Genomic DNA, 20,050 nt, shown 5'->3' on the forward strand with positions numbered 1-20,050 from the left:
ATTACAAGAAATTTATACAACTCTGATATTAATAAAATATAAAATATTAGTGCATAACACAAAAGTAGGCTTACCATCTTAAAATTACTAAAAGTATAAAAGAATGTAACAGTTTTTTCCCACCCTCCTTTTGCGTATTTTAATTGTGATGGTGCAACATTTGGCAGTGAGGAGGCTATTGATATCTAATGTCAAGACTTCTGTAGATTTTGTTGGAATACTAGGGCATGCTGCTGTTTGTTTAAAAGTTTTAGAGAAGAAGGTGAGCTGTCTATACATGTGTAATCTGGCACAGTTTTACTTTTCCATGCCTTCTCTCTGTACCTTGCAATTTATTTATTATTTATTTTTTTCGTTCCCCTTCCCGTTTGTGATGCGGAGGTTAAATCCAGGGGCCGTTAATGGCTTTCTAGGGGATGTACCACTTTCTCCCATCCTGTCAAACAGCTGGTTGAGTGAGTCTTATTTTCCCCCTGCGCTGCCTGGTGAGACATCTGGACAGCAGATATATTTGGGAGAGAGACATCTGTATGCCAAAAAACTCACAATGTCTGGAATGTGCTGTAGATGGTTTGCCACACAACCTGTCTTAAGTGAGGACGGGATAAGAGGGAGATTCGTGCCAGCCTCCAGGTACCTGTAGAAAGCGGCTTTGCCATTCTCTTAGGGTAGTCTCTCTCTCTCTCTCTCTCTCTCTCTCTCGGAACTGGTCTAACTGTTAGAAAATTATTTCTAATGTCTAGACGGAAACTCTTGATTTAATTTCAGCCCGTTGGTTCTGGTCTGACCTTCTGGGGCAACAGAAAACAACTTGGCACCATCCTCTATATGAAAGCCCTTCAAGTACTTGAAGATGAATTTATTATTTGATTTGTATCCCACCCTCTATCTCTGGCCAAAGCCTGGCTCAGGGTGACTAACATCATCAGATGTAATAACAATTCGCTCGGTGAAGACGTCAACCCAGTATGTGGCTGCTGTGACCATGATTCTCTTTAGTATCAGAGGAGCATGCCTATTATATGAGGTGCTGTGGAGCACAGGCAGGAGAATGCTGCTGCAGTCGTCTTGTTTGTGGGCTTCCTGGAGGCATCTGATTGGCCACTGTGTGAACAGACTGCTGGACTTGCTGGGCCTTGGTCTGATCCAGCAGGGCTGTTCTTATGTTCTAACCATATAATAAAGCCATAAGATATAACTACCTAAAATCCTTAAAATCACATCCAATAAATAATTGATTCCAATAAATAAAACAGATGGCACACCATTAGAGAACAAGGCCACCAGGGCCCAGCAAAGAACCTTCTCGGTCTTGGCTTGCTTTACCTGATTAAGCGTTCTCCAGTCATGAAACTCTATGACCTTGGGCTAGTCACTCACACACACCCCCAGGGTTGTTGTGAGAATAAAATGGAAAAGGGAAAGCAGGAAATCTCTGATATTCTTGAATCATAGAGCTGGCAGGGGCCATACAGATCATCTAATCCAACCCCCTGCTCAATGAAGGATCAGCCTAAAGCATCCCTGACGAGTGTTCGTCCAGCCACTGCTTGAAGACTGCCAAAGAGGGGGAGGTCACCACCTCCCGAGGCAGCCAGTTCTCCTGCTGAACTACTCTTACTGTAAGATTTCCCCCCTAATATCCAGCTGGTACTTTTCCACCTGTAATTTAAACCCATTATTGTGAGTCCTGTCCTCTGCTGCTCACAGGACCAGCTCTCTGCCTTCTCTAAGTGACAGTCAAGATGGTGGAAGAAGGTGATGATGGGGATCAGAGGGAGGGGCTGGTGGCTTAGTGGTAGGGCATCTGGTTGGCATGCAGAAGGTGCTAAGTTCAATCCCCAGCATCTCCAGTTAAAAGATCAGGTAGGGTGTGATGTGAAAGACCGCCGCAAGAGACCCAGGAGAGCAGCTGCCAGTCTGAGTAGACAATACTAACCTTGACACTAACTTTGATGGTCTGATTGTATAAGGCAGCTTCATATGTGCACATGCGTATTTTTATCAAATTTCTGCAAGCCAGCCTGGTGGTGGTCTATTTCCCGCTTTTTGCTCTTTTATATTGTATTATACATCATCCACATTGTATTTCTCTTTCCAATGATGTGGTGTCAATTCAGTGGTGTTTTTGTAAAAAAAAAAGTCAATATTTTCTTTGTTCGACTGCAGAAATGTATTTTTAAGCTCGTGGTCCCAAGACCACCCCCCAACAGTGTCACCATTTTCATTTGCACGAGCCCCCAAGAAGGTCAGAAGCATGCACCACGCACCCTGTCAGGGGTGAACTGGGGGACGCTGCGGCAAAGCTCCCCCAAGATCCTGGGCGCTGCAGGGTTGCCACCGTTGCCAGGGGGGTTTCAAGACCCCCTCCGAGTGCGCTTCCGGTTTGTAGCAGGCTGTTATTTTAAGCACAGCATTTAAATATTATGTCAAACTGCCTCCTTAGCTCAGGTGAAGTGAATATTCACAGTTCGCACATCCGAGTAACTCGAGATGCCTTCAAATGAACGAGGCTGTTGTTTTTTTTCCCCTTCCCTGTTGGATGCTTGAAGAAACACGCCAAAAGAAATCCGTCTAATGTTGAAAGCAACTTCTTTGTTTTCCCTTTTCCAAACAGAAGGCTAAAACCCTCTGTAGGCTAATCGGAATGCAAGTTTTAATATTAAAAGTGTGGGAGTGTTGGCGGTGGGAGGAGGAGAAGCCCTTTCTTGTGTCCCTCGTACACAGCTTGTCTCGGGTTCCACGTGGGAAAACGCTGCACAAGGAACGGCTTTGTCAAGGAGCACCGAGCGGCCTTGAGAGAGGCTGAAAGCGTGGGGAGGGGGGCTGCTAGGTGTGGGGTACTTGGTGTTCCTTTCTCACTGCCGAACGGGGAGGACTCCCTGCTGGACAGGGTACAGTTCTGGCCTCCAGCTTAGTCAGCCAAACCAACGGATTAGACGGATTTGCCGATTGGTTGATCGGTGGCTATTGGTGCCACGAAATTCCCAGGAAGGCGCCTACCCCCCAAATTCCTGATGCGGGAGACTGAAAGGATGGGGAGGGCCGTTGCCTTGGTGCCCTTTCTGTTGGCTTCCCAGCCTCTCTGGCTGATCCAACAAGGAACCCCCTTAGGCTCCTTCCTATGTTGTTCCAGCCTCACACTGCATTGACTCCTGGTCTCTTTCCGGGCCTAATGCAGACTGCTGGTTGGTGGCTCAGTGGTACACCATCTGCTTGACATGCCAAAGGTCATAAGAACATAAGAAAGGCCATTCTGGGTCAGACCAAGGTCCATCAAGTTCAGCAGTCTGTTCACACAGTGGCCAACCAGGAGCCTCCAGGAAGCCCACAAGCAAGACGACTGCAGCAGCATTATCCTGCACGTGTTCCATGGTACCTAATGTAATAGGCATGCTCCTCTGATCCTGGAGATAATAGGTATGTATGATGATTAGTTTCCTCCACTACAGTATCACTTGAATCGACCCGCCAAGCAGAAGAGGTGGAAGGGCTTGCTTGGGTCCAGTGCTTATATTATCTAAAGTAAGGTAAAGGTCTCCTGTGCAAGCACCGGGTCATTCCTGACCCATGGGGTGATGTCACATCCCGATGTTTCCTAGGCACTCTGTTTGCGGGGTGGTTTGCCAGTGCCTTCCCCAGTCATGTTCCCTTTACCCCCAGCAAGCTGGGTCCTCATTTTACCTACCTCGAGAGGATGGAAGGCTGAGTCAACCTTCAGCCGGCTACCTGAAACCGACTTCTGTCGGGATCGAACTCAGGTCGTGAGCAGAGCTTTTGACTGCAGTACTGCAGCTTAACACTCTGCACCACAGGGCTCCTCTTATATTATCTACACCACGTTTTATAGCGCATGTTCCAGCGGGTGTATATTTTTTGAAAAACCTTGCGCCTTCATGGTGGTTTATGGAAAGTGTGTGCCTCTGGGCGTGAGCAGAGTGACATCCTCCGCTAACGCCACCCCTTTATCTGGGATTAGGAAGAGAGTATGTGGGGAGTAAAGTGCAGGTGTTAAACTAGCTTGATTCCCAGCATCTGTCTATGTACAGATTAAGCACGGTGGTGGTGAGGAGAGACGGAAGCAGAAGAGATGGGATGCAGAGGTGCTTCACAATATGGGACACCCCCCTCCCCGCTGATTCTGCAGCATAAATGACCTTGGCAGCAAGCAGTGTTCTTGCCTGTTCTGTCAATTTAGCATCTTTGCAAAAATAACCGCGCAAGAAAGATTGCTCACGTCTGTGTATTCTGGTTATTAGGTGCAACAAAATAGACTTTGGGAAAACTGTAATTAATCAATTTCGCTCTTTTTTTAAAAAAGTAACATCCCATACCTTTCCGCACCTTTATGGGTCCAGTCTCACTGATTGTCACCTCACCCTTAAAACTGATCTATTTTATCCGCTCTTTATGGAAACGGTGTGCCGTCGCAAAGGGAAAAGGTGCAACCATTCGAGGCATCTCACTGGTGGTCCCGTGTTCTCCAGCCAGTGCTGCAGCGCGCAGCTGTTTCGGGCTTCTCAGCACGGCATTTCAACAGGCGGTGGGGTGGGCTACGCTTGCGCTGCCAAGTCAAGAGTAATAGGATGACTCAACCTTCCGCGAAGCGAGTCGGCCCAGGATGGGACGAATCAAAACAACCCACTCTGATTTGGGTGGTTTTACAGGGAAGCTGTGAAAGCTGCTTCTCGCTTGTGTTTGTGTCTCAAGGATGAAGACACAAACACAAACTCCCTTGTCCGTTTGGCGCAGGGGAGCGCCTTATTGTAACTGGCAGTCTGGGGACCCGTGCAGCCAGCTCGGTTGGGACTTCCTGTTTCGCCTTCAAGGGTGCCCCTGCTTCCAAGGCGTCCATGTGGATCCGTTCCACTAATGGCTCTTTCCTCTTGCGTTAGTCCTTGCAAGGAAGGTGCCATCATTAGAGGAACAGGTTGGTTTCAAGACACTGTCTCGGAGCTAGAGCAGCTGCCCTATGAGGAGCGGTTAAAACGCTTAGGGCTGTTTAGCTGGAAAGAAGGTGGTTAAGGGGAGACTTGATAGAGGGCTATAAAATTATGCATGTTTTGGAGAGAGTGGGCAGGGAGAAGCTTTTCTTCTTCTCTCATAATACCAGAACGCGGGGTCATCTGCTGAAGCTGGAGGGTAAGAGATTCAACAGATAAAAGGAAGTATTTCTTCTCACAGTGCAGAGTTAAAGTATGGAACTCCCTGCCCCAAGAGGGCTGCCAACTTGGAAGGCCTGAAGAAGGGAGTGGACATGTTCATGGAGGAGAAGGCTATTCATGGCTACTAGTCATGATGCACACCTATTCTCTTCAGGATCAGAGGAGCATGCCTATTGTATTAGGTGTTGTGGAGCACAGGCAGGATAATGCTGCTGCAGTTGTCTTGTTTGTGGGCTTCCTAGAGGCACCTGATTGGCCGCTGTGTGAACAGACTGCTGGACTTGATGGACCTTGGTCTGATCCAGCAGGGCTGTTCTTAAGTAAATATGGAAACCATCTGGGAGATTTCAGTTACGCTAAAAGAACCACTTTGTAAAAAGAAGATCGATGTGGAGATATAAAACTGCTCGGGCTGCCCCGTGGCTTCTGTTTTCTCAAATATTTCCCAGGAAAGGTTGGGCAGGAGTCTGAAAGGGACCTTTCTGGGATTGGGCAAACTTGTCTGTCGGAAAGAGGAAGCTGGACCAGATGAGACAGCCGAGTCCCTTCCAGCTGTACAGTTCCGCAAATTAGGGATCTTAATGATGCACACTAAATTGGGTTTGATCTCTCCAAAGTTTTGAGAACTGTTCAGTGTCTGTCAAAATGCACTCAGCGGTGGGAACCGGAGAAAGGGGATTCTTTCTTCCAGTTCCCTTTCCTGGAACAGGCCGCGTTTGTGTTCGTCCGCTCAGACAATGCCTCCCTTTGTTCTAGGTACCTAAACCACGTCCGAGCCGCCTCCCGACAGGATCTCGCTGGTGGATATACTTCCTCCCTCGCCTGTCATCGAGCCCTTCAAGATGCCTTCAGCGGGCTCTTCTGGCATCCCGGCTAGCATTGGAGAAAGCGGCCCCGGAGCGACTCGAGCTGAGAGAAGAAACCTCAGGTGAAAATTGCTGCCGTCTGTGCTACGGAGAAGCTGCCGTCATCTTTCTTTTTCTTCCTTTCGAAGCCAGCTGTGGCGAAGTATTAAAAGCGTGCAAAGAAACTCCCTCTTTAAAAACATGGATGGCTTTTTTAGGGCGGGGGGGGGGGGCTGTTTTAGCCAGTTTTCTTAAAGAGGCTAACGGAAGATATGAATAATTCAGTTTGGTGTGTTTGAGGTTTCAGGAACAGACTTGTAAAAGTTTTAAAATAAAGACCATTGGGAAAAAAACATTATTAAATTCTGTGGTTTCTACCCCGGCTTCAGAGTTCTACTGGCACCAGGGCCAAAATACTGTTTTTATTGAACTCTTACACTGTTACACTGCTGTAAACGGGGGCTTTTCTCCCCAACCACCTTTTTCCAAATGCCAACGGGTGGGATCGACCTCTTGAGGAAGGAGACAAGGCCTGGAAGCATGGCATCTGCTCTGTTTATCTTGCCCTGTGTTCTGAGAGAACAGAATTAGGATCTTGCTGGAAAGTAACTCTGTTGATGTGCAATAAGCCATTAAAGGCCAGGATCCAAACTAGTTGCATGCATGGGTTTGTGGGAGGGATGAATCAGGTAGATACAAGGGGAGTGCCTAAACCAGGGGTTCTCAGCATGGTGCCCATGGCACACGCCGACATCTTTTCTGGTGCCCACTAAATGTTTTTATGAAGTGAGTGGGGCCAGGTAGGGCTTTGCCAAGCAAGGCTTCTGATTGGCTGTGGAGATTATTTTAAATGTTGCTTTGGCAGCAGCTGCCACCACAGCACAAGGATCTGCACTGTGTTACTGAAGATAAGCTGTGGCAATCACTTTGTGGCTGGCTCCGCCTCTTGCAGCAGCCATTTCGCTGCTCTGGCAGCCATTTTGCTGCTGTGCCCACCCTGCTGGGTCAGAATTTCAAATGTGCCCTCAGGCTCAAAAAGGTTGGGGGATCCTTGTCCTAAACTCTCATGGCTTCTCTCCTTTGAATGCCCTGGGCTGAAGAAGTCTCCCCTCCCCTGCTGAGCTTTGATATAACCATATAGTAATAGTGATATAATAATTTGAAATAATAATTTCAGAGAGGTAGTTGCATTAGTCTGTTGAAGCAAAAATAATTAATTTGGAGGGTTCATACTGCTTCCCGGCTCCCAGACCTGAACAAAGACTTGGGATTCATCACTCATTACAGGTGTTAAGTATCTTAGCGTAACTTGGGACTCTCTGTCCCACAACAGATGTTAATTAGTTTAGCAAACTTAGTGAATGGCTTTTGTATGTTTTGTGACGAAATCTGAATTTTACATCAGGCCATTTCACCCTGACTTTCCCTCATTTCATGGCCTGTCGAACCTGGGTTGCTGTTTTTCACGCCCCTATATAAAATAGGGGAGGGGCTGTGGCTCCATCTGCTTGGCATGCAGAAGGTCCCAGGTTCAATCCCCAGCATCTCCAGTTAAGAAGAAGAGTTGGTTTTTATATGCCAGCTTTCTCTACCACTTAAGGAAGAATCAAACCAGCTTACAATCACCTTCTCCTCCCCACAACAGACACCCTGAAAGGTAGGTGGGGCTGAGAGAGCTCTAAGAGAGCTGTGACTAGCCCAAGGTGACCCAGGTGACTTCATGTGGAGGAGTGGGGAAACCAATCCGGTTCACCAGATTAGCCTCTGCCGCCCACATGGAGGAGTGGGGAGGATATCTATTATATGAGGTGCTGTGGAACACAGGCAGGACAATGCTGCTGCAGTCGTCTTATTTGTGGGCTTCCTACAGGCACCTGCTTGGCCACTGTGTGAACAGACTGCTGGGACTTTGGTCTGATCCAGCATGGCCTTTCTTATGTTCTTCTGACAAAACTGAACACTCAAAAAAATCTAAGGTGGGGAGAGAGTTGGTGGCTGGAAGCAGAGAAGATTTGACAAAAAAAAAACCACAGTTGAGTTACCTCTTTGCAACAGTTTCTCATTGCTCCAGGAATGACTGTACAAAACTATGGGAGAAGATGCTACTGTGGTGTGGGAAAATAAAAATTTAATCTTCTTTCAAGTAAAAGGAATGGACCCCTCCAACCCTCTTATCACGGAACTGGAAAAATCAAAGTGATGCCTTGATACGAAACTTTCAGGGACAAATGTCAGCTGTTCTTACAAGGAAACCGACTTTGGAGGACAGGACAGGCTCCGCTCAGCTTTCTTCTAATCTAAAGCGTCGAGACTCCTAAAGAGCCTCTTTCCTTTCTTCTTCTGAGCACTCTTCACTTGGGCGCAGGCGTTTGGAGGCTGGTTCTTGAAGGTGATCTGCACCTGTAAGTTGAAGATGACAGATATGTCCATGCAGATTTCAGCAGCACCTTTATATGTATATGTTACTATGGTCCAGGGTGGGTAGCTTAACCATCATCTCCCCAGACCTTGGGTCCACAGTAGCCGTCTGAAGTGTATACATGTGATTCAGTGCTAGTCCCTGCCTCTGGCCAGGCCTAAGAACATCAGAAGAGCCCAGCTGGATCAGGCTGGTGGTCCATCTAGTCCAGCATCCTCTCTCATGCAGTGGTCGACCAGTTCCTCTGGAGGGCCAACCACGGGGCACAGAGGTTGAGGCCTTCATAAGAACATCAGAAGAGCCCTGCTGGATCAGACTGGTGGCCCTCTGGAGGGCCAACAACTGGGCCCTAGTTGATGCTTCCTGGCACTGCTATTCAGAGGTTTACTGCCTCTGATCGGGGAGGTTTCCTTTTAGTCACCATGGTTAGTAGCCACTAATGGACCTGTTTCCCATGTCACGTGAGGTACTTCTCATGGTATCTCAGAACCCAGCTGAGCTTGGCTTTTGCGGGTCTGCAGAGCTCCCCATTCTGTGTAGTCTGGAGGTGCACAGAGGGCCGCTTCACCTTTTATGACAGACATACAGGAAAGGTGTTTCCATATGGGGAAGAGGAAGCATGAATACTGCTCACCAGTCGGTGATGGGTCTCCACATGAATTTGTATTTCTGTGCAGGGAATGGCAAGCAGCTGGGGCTTCCTAGCACAGGTCTAACAATGGCTGTTTATGCCCAAGAGTTTTACCTGAGGTTCGTTGCTTGCTGGACCCACGCTTTCCTGTCAGGAATCTATGCACCAGCAGTCTCCAAGCTCAAATCAAGTCCCCACCCCTTTAAATGCTGCTTTGTAATTGGCTTACTTGTAGTGCTTTCTGTGAGAGAAACCCCCCCCAAAAAAAACCAACTGCCAAATGAAAAAGTATTTTAAGATGAAAAAACAAAAAAAATGATCAATCTGAAAGGGATGGGGGAGAAACCCAACCCTCATTTTTAAAAAGCCTTTCTTCTGCTCAGAAAGAGCTCCCAGGAAGCAGGAATCATTTGAATCCCTGCCTCTTGACACACTGCTTTGTAATTGGCTGGTGCTTTCTGCGAGAGAAACCAAGCTTGGGTGTCCAGTGCTTTGCATTGTGCATGGGGATTTCACCCAGGAGGAGCTCAGGGGAGAGGGAAGAATCCAATTAACAGAGGAACGGGAAGGCCCAGGATTTGCGAGGGCTGGCAGCGAGGTCATCTCTAATGGACGGAAAACTCACGCATAATTCCAAGGAACAAGCGAGACAGATCGGGGGCAAACGTGGGTGAAAAGACCCATGCATAAACAACCAAGACATACAATCGAGAGACCAGTTATCTGTGTGGTTCTCATGCTCTTCCCTCCACAGAATCTTCCAGAACTAGGGCTACCAGACAGTACCTGGCAACTGGTGGGAGGGTTGGGCAAGGGGCGCAGTGTCGCAGGAGAAAACTTTTAAAAAATGCAGCCTCATGTACTTACTGGAAGTTCTTACTGGAATTGACAGATGGTAGCTCTAGGGGGCTGGCAGGAAACTCTACAGTAAAACCATAGAGTTCCTGGTGATTCCTAGAACTACCCTGTCACTTCTAGTAAAAGCTTCAAGTACACATAGTGGAATTTTTAACAGAACCGTGGCAGACAATGAGACCTTGGGGGGCGAGGCATCCCCCATTCCCACTGGGGGGCTTGGCAGCCCTACCCAGAACCCACCTAGGATCATTGTTTAGGAATCTCATGTCTCAGCTTCAAAGAAGAGTTGGTTTTTATATGCCGACTTTCTCTACCACTTAAGGCAGAATCAAACCGGCTTACAATCACCTTCCCTATCCCTCCCCACAACAGATACCCTGTGAGGTAGGTGGGGCTGAGAGAGCTTTAAGAGACCTGTGACTAGCCCAAGGTCACCTAGCTGGCTTCATGTGGAGTGGCAAAACCAACCTGGTTCACCAGATTAGCGTCCGCCACTCATGTGGAGGAGTGGGGAATCGAACCCAGTTCTCCAGATCAGAGTCCACCGCTCCAAACTACTGCTCTTAACCACTACACCACGCTGGCTCAAAGCGTAACAAATGCTAAATCCTCACAGCAATCCCGTCTCCTCCTCCTTCGGTGAATTTACCTGCCCCTGAAGGCAGCTCCTCGTACAGCACCTCCGCTGGTACGCGGAAGCTGATGCACATCATTTCCTTGTGGGGCGCCACGTTCCTCACCAGCTCCACGGAGCAGCGGCCCTCCAAGGAAGCCCCCAAGCGGGCTTCCGCTCTCTCCTGCACATCCCGCGCGGGGTCGTCGTGCTTGGAGAAGCTGTAGCAGTGCACCATGGGGAGTTCGGGGCTGCCCGGCTCTCCAGCCAAGAGGTGCCTGAAGACGTCGAGGAAGTCGATGGCCATGGCCGGCAGGTTCATGACGATGTGCAGGGCATGCTGCTGGTCCTTTGAGGCCAGCTGCTGAGTCAGCGCTTCCTTCACAGGCCCCTCCAGGAAGTCCCGGCCATCCATGTTGAAGGCCTGGACCCTCTGCTCCACTTTGTTCAGCTTGCAGTTGTGCCGCAGCCATTTGTAGGATTCGGGGTTGAGGTCGTTGGCGAACACGGTGCACTTTTTCTTCGCTGCCGGGACAGCGAAAGGCCCCACCCCCGCAAAGACGTCGAAGAGGACGTCTCCCGGCTTTAAGAGGTCAACGATGCGCGAGTGTGCTGTACTGAGGCGGGGATTCCAGTAGACTTTGGAAAAATCAAATTCGTATGTGATGTAGTTCTCTTTCACCTGCAAAAAGCCAAGAGAAGTTCAAATCATCTCTCAGATGATGCGTGGTGTGGAGAGAGTGGACAGGGAGAAGCTTTTCTCCCTCTCTCATAATACCAGAACACATGGTCATCTGCTGAAGCTGCAGGGTGAGAGAGGCAAAACAGGTAAAAGAAAGTATTTCTTTGCACAACGCATAGTTAAATTGTGGAACTCCCTGCCCCAGGATGTGGTGATGGCTGCCAACTCGGAAGCTTTAAGAGGGGAGTGGACTTGTTCGTGGAGGAGAGGGCTATCCATGGCTACTAGTCAAAATGGATACTAGTCATGATGCATAGCTATTCTCTCCGGTATCAGCCCCATCTGCCTCACAAGGTGTCTGTTGTGGGGAGAGGAAGGGAAGGAGATTGTAAGCTGCTTTGAGACTTAAGGTAGAAAAAAGTGGGTTATAAAAGCCAACTCTTCTTCGTCTTACTAGTCAAAAGGGGTACTAATCATGACGCATACCTATTCTCTCCAGGATCAGGAATATACTTATTATATTAGATGCTGTGAAATACAGGCAGGATAATGCTGCTGCAGTCGTCTTGTTTATGGGCTTCCTAGAGGCACCTGATTGGCCACTGTGCGAACAGACTGCTGGACGATGGGCCTTGGTCTGATCCAGTATGGCTTTTCTTATGTTCTTTAAGAGCGATGTACCCCAGAATCTACTTATGGCTAAGACTACACCTACACTGAATATTAGAAATATCGAGTGGAAAGTAAACATCAGAAAACAAAAGAAGTTTTGGGCTTTGCTGCTGCTAGTTATGGAAAAGAAGGCACTCTTATGTGTTTGCTGAGCTCCATAGCCAGCAGGGGAGGTTCCAGGGCACATCCAAAGTTCTCGATTGCAAATCTCTCACATCATGTGTCAGTAGGTCCCAAAGGTGCAATCAGGATCTTCCACTCTTGATTTTTTTTTCCTCCCATGCCATTCTAGCAACATTTCCATTTTGGGGCTTCCCCAGTAAACAGTACCCACTCCTCCATTATGTTTTGCGCTTGGGACCTTATAACTGAGCATAGAATGTGGGTGTTCATTATTCTCTAGGAATGGTACCAGGCATATGTGTAGTGCCTGTTGCATGCAAAACCAAGGCGGCCATCGCCTGGAAATGGATCAAGCAGCGGCCACACGCCCTGACCTTGCTAGCCTGATCTCGTCAGATCTCAGAAGTTAGGCAAGGGTCGGACCTGGTTAGTACTTGGACTGGAGACCTCCAAGGAAGGAGAAAAAGTTTTTATATGTCGACTTTCTCTACCTTTTAAGGAGAATCAAACCGGCTTACATTCTCCTTCCCTTCCTCTTCTCACAACTGACACCTTGCGAGGTAGGTGGGGCTGAGAGACTTCAGAGAGAACTGTGACTTGCCCAAGGCCACGCAGCAGGTTTCATCTGTCGGAGTGGGGAATCAAACCCAGTTCTCCAGATTAGAGTCCACTGCTCTTAACCACTTTACCACACTGGCTCTCAAAGTTCAGGCAGGCAAAGGCAAACCACCTCTGAACGTCTCTTGGCATGAAAACCCTCAGGGGACACCACCAGTCAAATATGACTTGACGGCATTTTCCACCACCTCTGGGCGCAGAATCATAGAACTGGAAGGGTCCACCAGGGTCATCTAGTCCAGCCCCTTACACAATGCAGGAAATTCACAGAAAAGTAATTATATTTCTAAACAGGCAGAAAACAGGATCTGGTTTCTCAACTAATTCTAGGAGCAATAGCTGTGCATGTTTAGTTATTGGGGGAGGGGGGAAAGGGGGGAATTAAAGGCTTTAAATTCAACCCCTACTAAGTTCCGTTCTTCCTCCCAGTGTCTCATGAACAGAGCTGTGATTTCATTCTGGCTAGACCGGGCCATCTGAGAACACACACCAGGCCTGCCAAGTCTGGAGATCTGAGAGGAAGACAACATGAAGGTGTTAGACTTTCCACGACATCTGCTCTCTGCTGCATCTGCTTTCTCAGTGCTGGCCTTTTAACCCTTGCCTTGTGACAAGAAAACACCACCCAAAAAAAGCCGCCTACCTTTGTTATCATACTGGCTTCCTCTCCTGCCAGCACCTCCATCTGAAAGTTGCGATAGGCGCTATCTATGATATTGGTCTTATTTACGGCGCAGGTCAGCCCCGGATTCTTGTCGATGATCACTTGGCCTAAAAGACAGAGGACGTCAGAGCGCATCACAGAATCGTGCAGAGCTTTCAAAATGAAGCGCAGCTGCAAACGCGATTTCAGTGTCAACGTGTGAGGCCACCGAATGCAAAGTCAGGGCACTCATCTATCCAGCTCAGTACTGCCTGCTTTGAGACACCGAAAATCCACTGTGCGCCTAACTGGATCTGCTTGTTTTTAAAGAATCGGGCTGGGCTCCCCGGACTCAACTCGGATTCGCTGCAGCCACACTGCCACTGCGGGGAATGTTTTTTTTTAAATAAAGGAGAGCTCATTTGGGTTCGGAACACTGCTACAGGGGGCAGAAAGTGTTCCGACCTTCCCCCAAGGCTGTCTTCCTGCTCTGAAACAGCTCGGGGGGGGGGGTCATTTCCCCATTTTTGCTGCTCTATGTGCATATAATAGGAAACCTGTTCCACTGAGGAACCGCTCTAACTGTAAGAAAATTCTTCCGAATGTTTCCGTCTATACATTAGGAAGAACTTTCTTACAGTTAGAGGGGTTCCTCAGCAGAACAGGCTTCCTCAGGAGGTGGTGAGCTCTCCTTCCCTGGAGGTTTTTAAGTAGAGGCTAGATGGCTATCTGTCAGCAAGGCTGATTCTGTGACCTTAGGCAGATCATGAGAGGGAGGGCCTCTTGGCCATCTTCTGGGCATGGAGCAGGGGTCACTGGGGGTGTGAGGTAGTTGTGAATTTCCTGCATTGTGCAGGGGGTTGGACTAGATGAACCTGGTGGTCCCTTCCAACTCTATGATTCTATACTCCAAAAACCCCCACAAAAACCAGCAAACAAAGGTTTCTTTTTCTGGACCTTCACAGCTCTGTACTTATCCATGTGCTGACATCATCACATCATACTTTTTCCTCACTCAATGCCATTGTGTATTTCCCTGCTTCTACCAGCAGCAGCCAATGTGATAACATCCCAATGCAGGTGAGTGTGACTAACTATGGGGTGGGGAGGGGAGAGAACTAGATATAGAACTTGTTCATCTTCAACAAGAGCTCCATATGAGGTAGTTCCATACTGTCCAATCCTCTGAAACACAGGAGCATTGCAGCGCCGTCCTTTGCAGCATTCCACCCTTCTAAGCCAGTTGACTTCAAAGGACTTAGAAAGGCATAACTCTGCTTAGGACAGCAGTGTTGGGCTCTTTAGGGGAGAGGCTGTAGCTCAGTGGCAGAGCATCTGCTTGGCATGCATAAGGTCCCAGGTTCAATCCCTGGCATCTCCAGTTAAAGAGAGTAGGCAAGTACGTGATGGGAAAGACCTCCGCCTGAGACCCTGGAGAGCTGCTGCCGGTCCGAGTAGACAATACTGACTTGGACCGCGGGTCTGATTCAGTAGGAGGCAGCTTCACGTGTTCACACATGTGTTCACTTAATTCACTGAGAATTTTACTAGCAAATTTGCTTCTTGCAGTACCAAACAAGAAACAGGATATTTCAATAACAGATGCAACTTGCTCACCCAGTCAGATCCTGAGGTCAGTCTTACATACCGATTAAATGCTTGTAGGGCAGCTGATGGTCTCTCAGATTCAAATGAGCTATATGACCAATCCTGCTGAATGCAGTGATTACGTCCTGGCCTTCAGGAAGCACGGCCTGTAGAACGTCTTCCACCTTGAACTGGTCATAGGTGAGTTCCAGGTTGTACGTGAGCACCTCGGGGCTAACGTTAAAGCTCTTTAAGACCTCTTGCTGCGCTTCGGCCAGTGAATAGTCGGCAGGGATTTTACGAGGATCCAACAAAATCAACCTTCCATCTTCATCTTCTGGATCGTCAACAACTCTCTTTAGGCCTGGTCGCTGGAGCAGGACCCCTTTGAGAGATTTTGCCACTCTGTGAAGGATGTCTTTCTTAACCTTAAGGGCCGGGAGGACAACCTGCTTGGTGAAAGCAGCTCGGTCCAGGATGGTCATGCCGCGGACTCTGGAGGGAGGCACGTACAGGTTGAGGTCAGCTTGACAGTCCAGCATCTCCGGCATGGTGACGAAATTTTTCCTCGGAGCTGCTGAGAGACGTCCAGGCAGCCAATCAAAAGTCTGGCCCCGAAGCACCCAGACAGGTGGAAGTGATGTATTTGATGCAGTCGTTCCAAAATGTTTTATTTTCGGGAGTCTCGCAAAGAAGCCATTTAATTGCTTGAAAACCCTAGAAGGGAAAATTATTCGTTTTGCAGACATTAGGTAAGCATTCCATTGAAAGAGAGAGCGAAAGAGAGGAAATCATACACATGTACAGGGCCATACTGTTCTCATAAAATCACTTCCACTTGCATCAGATCTAGCGTGGAAAAGTGAGTGGAAGGTTAGGCTAGGACCAGGGAGATCCCAATTCAAATCCCCACATGGTCACAAACGTCTCTGGGTATTGGCCAGGACACCCTCCCTCTCAGCCTAACCTACTTCACAGAGTCGTTGTAAGGATAACACGAAGAAAGAAAAAACCATGTGCACTGTCACGGGCTCGTGGGAGAAAGGGTGAGATTAAAACCTAAGATGGGTGTCAAACATAAGGCCCGAGAGCCAGATCTGCCCCCCTGAGAGCTCTTCTCCTCCACATGAGCGACAAGAGACTAATCTGGTGAACTGGATTTGTTTCCCCACTCCTACTGGGTGACCCTGGGCTAGTCACAGCTCTCTCAGCCCCACCTACCTCACAGGGTGTCTGTTGTGGGGAGGGGAAGGGGATTGTAAGCCAGTTTGATTCTTCCTTAAGTGGTAGAGAAAGTCGGTATATAAAAACCAACTCTTCTTCTTATCCAGCCCACATGCCAGCCGAGGCAGCCATACACACACACACACTCTCTCTCAATCTGGGCTGACAAGGCATGGCTCATTTAATGATGCACGAAGAAATACTTTCTTTTACCTCTTTTGAATCTCTCACCCTCCAGCTTCAGCAGATGACCCTGTGGTTCTAGTATTACGAGAGGGAGGAAAGCTTCTCCCTGTCCACTCTCTCCATACCATGCATCATTTTATAGACCTCTATCATCTCTATGAGAAATTTTGTTAAGTCTTCCAAGGTGCTACTGGACTCTTGCTCTTTTCTAGTAGATGGCCATCTGTCAGCAAAGCTGATTCTATGACCTTAGGCAGTTCATGAGAGGGAGGGTATCTTGGCCATCTTCTGGGCATGGAGTATGGGGTCACTGGGGGTGTGGTGGGGTAGCCTGTGTTTTAGGCCCTGTGTTCTTCAACACAATTGTGCACAATATATAATAAAAAATAGATTTATTGGTTGCTATAATAGATATTGTTTAGCTCAACCTCTTTCTGTCCTGCCCCTTAAGGTGAATCCGAGGCACGCGGGAGGCAGGGCAGTTGCCAATTCCGGCTTGGGAAATCCCTGGAGGTTGGAGGGCAGAGCCGGGGTGAGTGGGGTTGAGGGAGGGGAGGGACCTCGGTGGGGTATAATACCATGCAGCCCCTCCCTTCCAAAGCAGCCATTTAAATCAAAAGAGTTTCCGTCTAGACATCAGGAAGAACTTTCTAACAGTTAGAGCGATTCCTCGGTGGAACAGGCTTCCTCGGGAGGTGGTGAGCGCTCCTTCCCTGGAGGTTTTTAAGAAGAGGTTAGATGGCCATCTGTCATGTAACAGTGGCCCAACGGATCTCCCGGTAATAATTGGCATCCAGACTGCTAGGGTAGCTGGGGGGAGGAATGTCTACTTAGATACAGGCTTGCTCTCTGTGTGCTTTAAGTAAGTGGGTTAAGAGTCATGGAGTGTCCGAGTGAACTATAAACAATGATTGGAGAAACTAGATGAAACTGCAACCGTATTGAGTCGCCTTTCTGTCTGTAATACAATCAGATCCGTACAGAATATTGATGTACCGTCATAACTTGAATTTGGATAAATATCCTTTCCTCAGTACAATCAGGACTCAGAGATTTCTGCCCATTAGGGCCTCTGGGTCGCAGCTGCCAGAATAAACTGTTTTCTTGCAATAACGGTTCGGGTCTCTATTTCCCCCACGAACCCGTTTACCGCTACAGTCAACAATGCTGATTCTATGACCTTAAACAGATCATGAGAGGGAGGGCATCTTGGCCATCTTCTGGCTATGGAGTAGGGGTCACTGGGGTGTGTGTGGGGGAGGTAGTTGTGAAATTCCTGCATTGTGCAGGGGGTTGGACTAGATGTCCCTGGTGGTCCCTTCCAACTCTGTGATTCTATGAACAGGCTTCCTCGGGAGTTAGTGAGCTCTCCTTCGCTGGAGGTTTTGAAGCCGAGGCTAGTTGGCCATCTGTCAGCAATGTGATTCTATGGCCTTAGGCATATCATGAGAGGGAGGGCATCTTGGCCATCTTCTGGGCATGGAGTAGGGGTCACTGGGGGTGGGTAGGTAGTTTGGAATTTCCTGCATTGTGCAGGGGGTTGGACTAGATGACCCTGATGGTCCCTTCCAACTCTATAATTCCACAATTCCCTCCAGAAGGTGGAATCAGCGTTTAAAACAAACAAACAAGCCATTTATGTATTGTGCACAATAGACACTTAAAAATCGATGTATCGGTTGCTCCATTAGACAGGGTCCAGCTCAACCCCTTTGGTTCCTCCCGTGACTTCTAGGTCGAGTTTCTTCGTCCGTTCCCCCCCACTTTTCTGTAGTTGCCCTGACCTGGATGTCCCAGGCTAGCCTGATTCTAGTCAGAAGCTAAGCAGGGTCATCCCTGGTTAGTATTTGGATGGGAGACCACCAAGGAAGGCCAGGGTTGCTGTGCAGAGGAAGGCGCTGGCAAACCACCTCTGTTAGTCTCTTGGCGTGAAAACCCCAAAAAGGGGCCGCCATAAGTCGGCTGCGACTTGAAGGCACTTTACACACACACAGAGTTGCTTTACGGGGCGGAAAGACCCCCCCCCGCGGCCCCCCCGCGGCCCCCCCGCGGCCCCCGCCGCCCCCTCACCTCATGCCGGCCTCGGCCCCCAGAGGCGTGGCCTTCCAGCCCGCGTCATCATCAGGCGCCGCCGAGGGAGGGGAGGGGGCCGCCCTCGCCCGCCCGGCCTCGTCAGAGCTGAGGCGCCGCCCTCCAGGCGGCCTTCCCCGGCCTCTCAGCCGGCCTCGTCCCGAGCGATGGAGCCGGAGGAGGAAGGGCCAGGGCCGCCCTCGCCGCCGCCTCACCCGCGCCTGGGGAGCCTCAGCTGGCCGCGGGGCTGGTCCTTGTCGGCCCAGGAGCTGGAGGAGGGGGCCCCGCTGCTCTCGCCCCACACCCCCGGCGGCGGCAGGGTGCGTGGCCCGGCTGGGTCGGGGGGCGGTGGGATGGGGGAGGGGGGGCTCCGCGGACCGGCGCCTTCCCGGCAGGCCTTTCTTTGCAAACCGCCCTCCTTTGCATTCTAGCTGTATCTGAAGTAGTGAGCTGTGGCTCCCGAAAGCTCACACTCTGCCAGAAAATATTCTTGTTAGTCTTTAAGGTGCTACTGGGCTCTTGCCCTTTTTCTACTACTGCAGACAGGCTAACAGGGCTACCCACTGTGAATTAAAGACAGATGGATTCACATTCTGGCTGTATCTGAAGTAGTGAGCTGTGGCTCCCGAAAGCTCACACCCTGCCAGAAAATATTCTTGTTAGTCTTTAAGGTGCTACTGGGCTCTTGCCCTTTTCTACCACTGCAGACAGGCTAACACGGCGACCCACTGGGAATCGTCCTCCTTTGCAGCCAGGGTTGGAAGGATTGGACGCCTTGCGACAGCCCTGCGAAGCAGGCCGGGAGCCTGGGGGTGAAGGGGAGGTGGGTGAGAAGAAGAGGAGTTTGGTTTTTTCTGTGCCGGCTTTCTCCACCGCCTAAGGGAGACTCGAACCGGCTTACGAGCACCTTCCCTTCCCCTCAACAGACACCCTGTGAGGGAGGTGGGGCTGAGAGAGCCCTAAGAGAGCTGTGGCTTGCCCAAGGTCACCCGGCTGGTTTCGGGTGTAGGAGTGGGGAAACCAACCCAGTTCACCGGATTAGCCTCTGCCGCTGATGTGGAGGAGTGGGGAATCAAACCCGGTTCTCCAGATCAGAGTCCACCGCTTCAAAGCACCGCTCTTAACCGCTACACCAAGTGAGGCCATGCACAGTGCAGGTGGGATTTGAACCTGGATCCCACAGCTGGTTTATTTATTTATTTAACCTATTCTGTTCCATTCAGTTGGCACAGGTGGGATTTGAACCTGGATCCCACCACCTATTTACTTATTTATTTAATATATTGGAGCAGGTTGGATTTGAACCTGGATCCCGCCGCTTGCTTATTTATTTATTCTATTGGTGTAGGTGGGATTTGAACCTGGATCCCACTGCTTGCTTATTTACTTATTTAATCTATTCTGTTCCATTCAGCTGGCACAGGTGGGATTTGCTTGCTTATTTCTAATTTATTTATTCTATTGGCACAGGTGGGATTTGAACCTGGATCCCACTGCTTGCTTATTTATTATTTATTCTATTGGCATAGATAGGATTTGAACCTGAATCCCACCGCTTGCTTATTTATTATTTATTTATTCTTATCAGTGCAGGAGGGATTTGAACCTGGATCCCACCACCTCACTTATTTATTCATTCTGTTTAATTTTACTACACCTTTCTCCCCAATGGGGACCCAAAGCAGCTTACAGCATTCACCTCTCCTCTATTTTA

At 49.2% G+C, this 20,050-nt stretch overlaps 3 protein-coding genes across 3 annotated transcripts in view; 2 read left to right on the forward strand and 1 right to left on the reverse strand.

Annotated features, from left to right (window-relative positions):
* MNAT1 (MNAT1 component of CDK activating kinase) overlaps window positions 1-6,129 on the forward strand; it is a 132,358-nt gene extending 126,229 nt beyond the window's left edge. The window contains exon 8 of the mRNA XM_056851073.1: window positions 5,922-6,129. Coding sequence (XP_056707051.1) covers window positions 5,922-6,042 — 121 coding nt within the window. The 3' untranslated portion in view covers window positions 6,043-6,129. The remainder of the gene's footprint in view (window positions 1-5,921) is intronic.
* A 2,195-nt stretch (window positions 6,130-8,324) lies between these two features.
* Window positions 8,325-18,350, reverse strand: TRMT5 (tRNA methyltransferase 5). Its single transcript, XM_056851710.1, has 5 exons — window positions 18,337-18,350; window positions 14,918-15,573; window positions 13,270-13,397; window positions 10,568-11,213; window positions 8,325-8,410 (listed from the first exon to the last, which is right to left on the reverse strand). The coding sequence occupies exons 1-5, from the start codon at window positions 18,339-18,341 to the stop codon at window positions 8,325-8,327; spliced, it is 1,521 nt and encodes a 506-aa protein (XP_056707688.1). The 5' UTR covers window positions 18,342-18,350.
* Window positions 18,351-18,503: 153 nt separating this feature from the next.
* SLC38A6 (solute carrier family 38 member 6) overlaps window positions 18,504-20,050 on the forward strand; it is a 77,484-nt gene continuing 75,937 nt past the window's right edge. Inside the window, exon 1 of the mRNA XM_056851207.1 lies at window positions 18,504-18,656. Coding sequence (XP_056707185.1) covers window positions 18,504-18,656 — 153 coding nt within the window. The remainder of the gene's footprint in view (window positions 18,657-20,050) is intronic.

The sequence above is a fragment of the Euleptes europaea genome, chromosome 6 (genome assembly GCF_029931775.1).
Source record: "Euleptes europaea isolate rEulEur1 chromosome 6, rEulEur1.hap1, whole genome shotgun sequence".
In the NCBI taxonomy this organism is placed as follows: Eukaryota; Metazoa; Chordata; class Lepidosauria; order Squamata; family Sphaerodactylidae; genus Euleptes; species Euleptes europaea.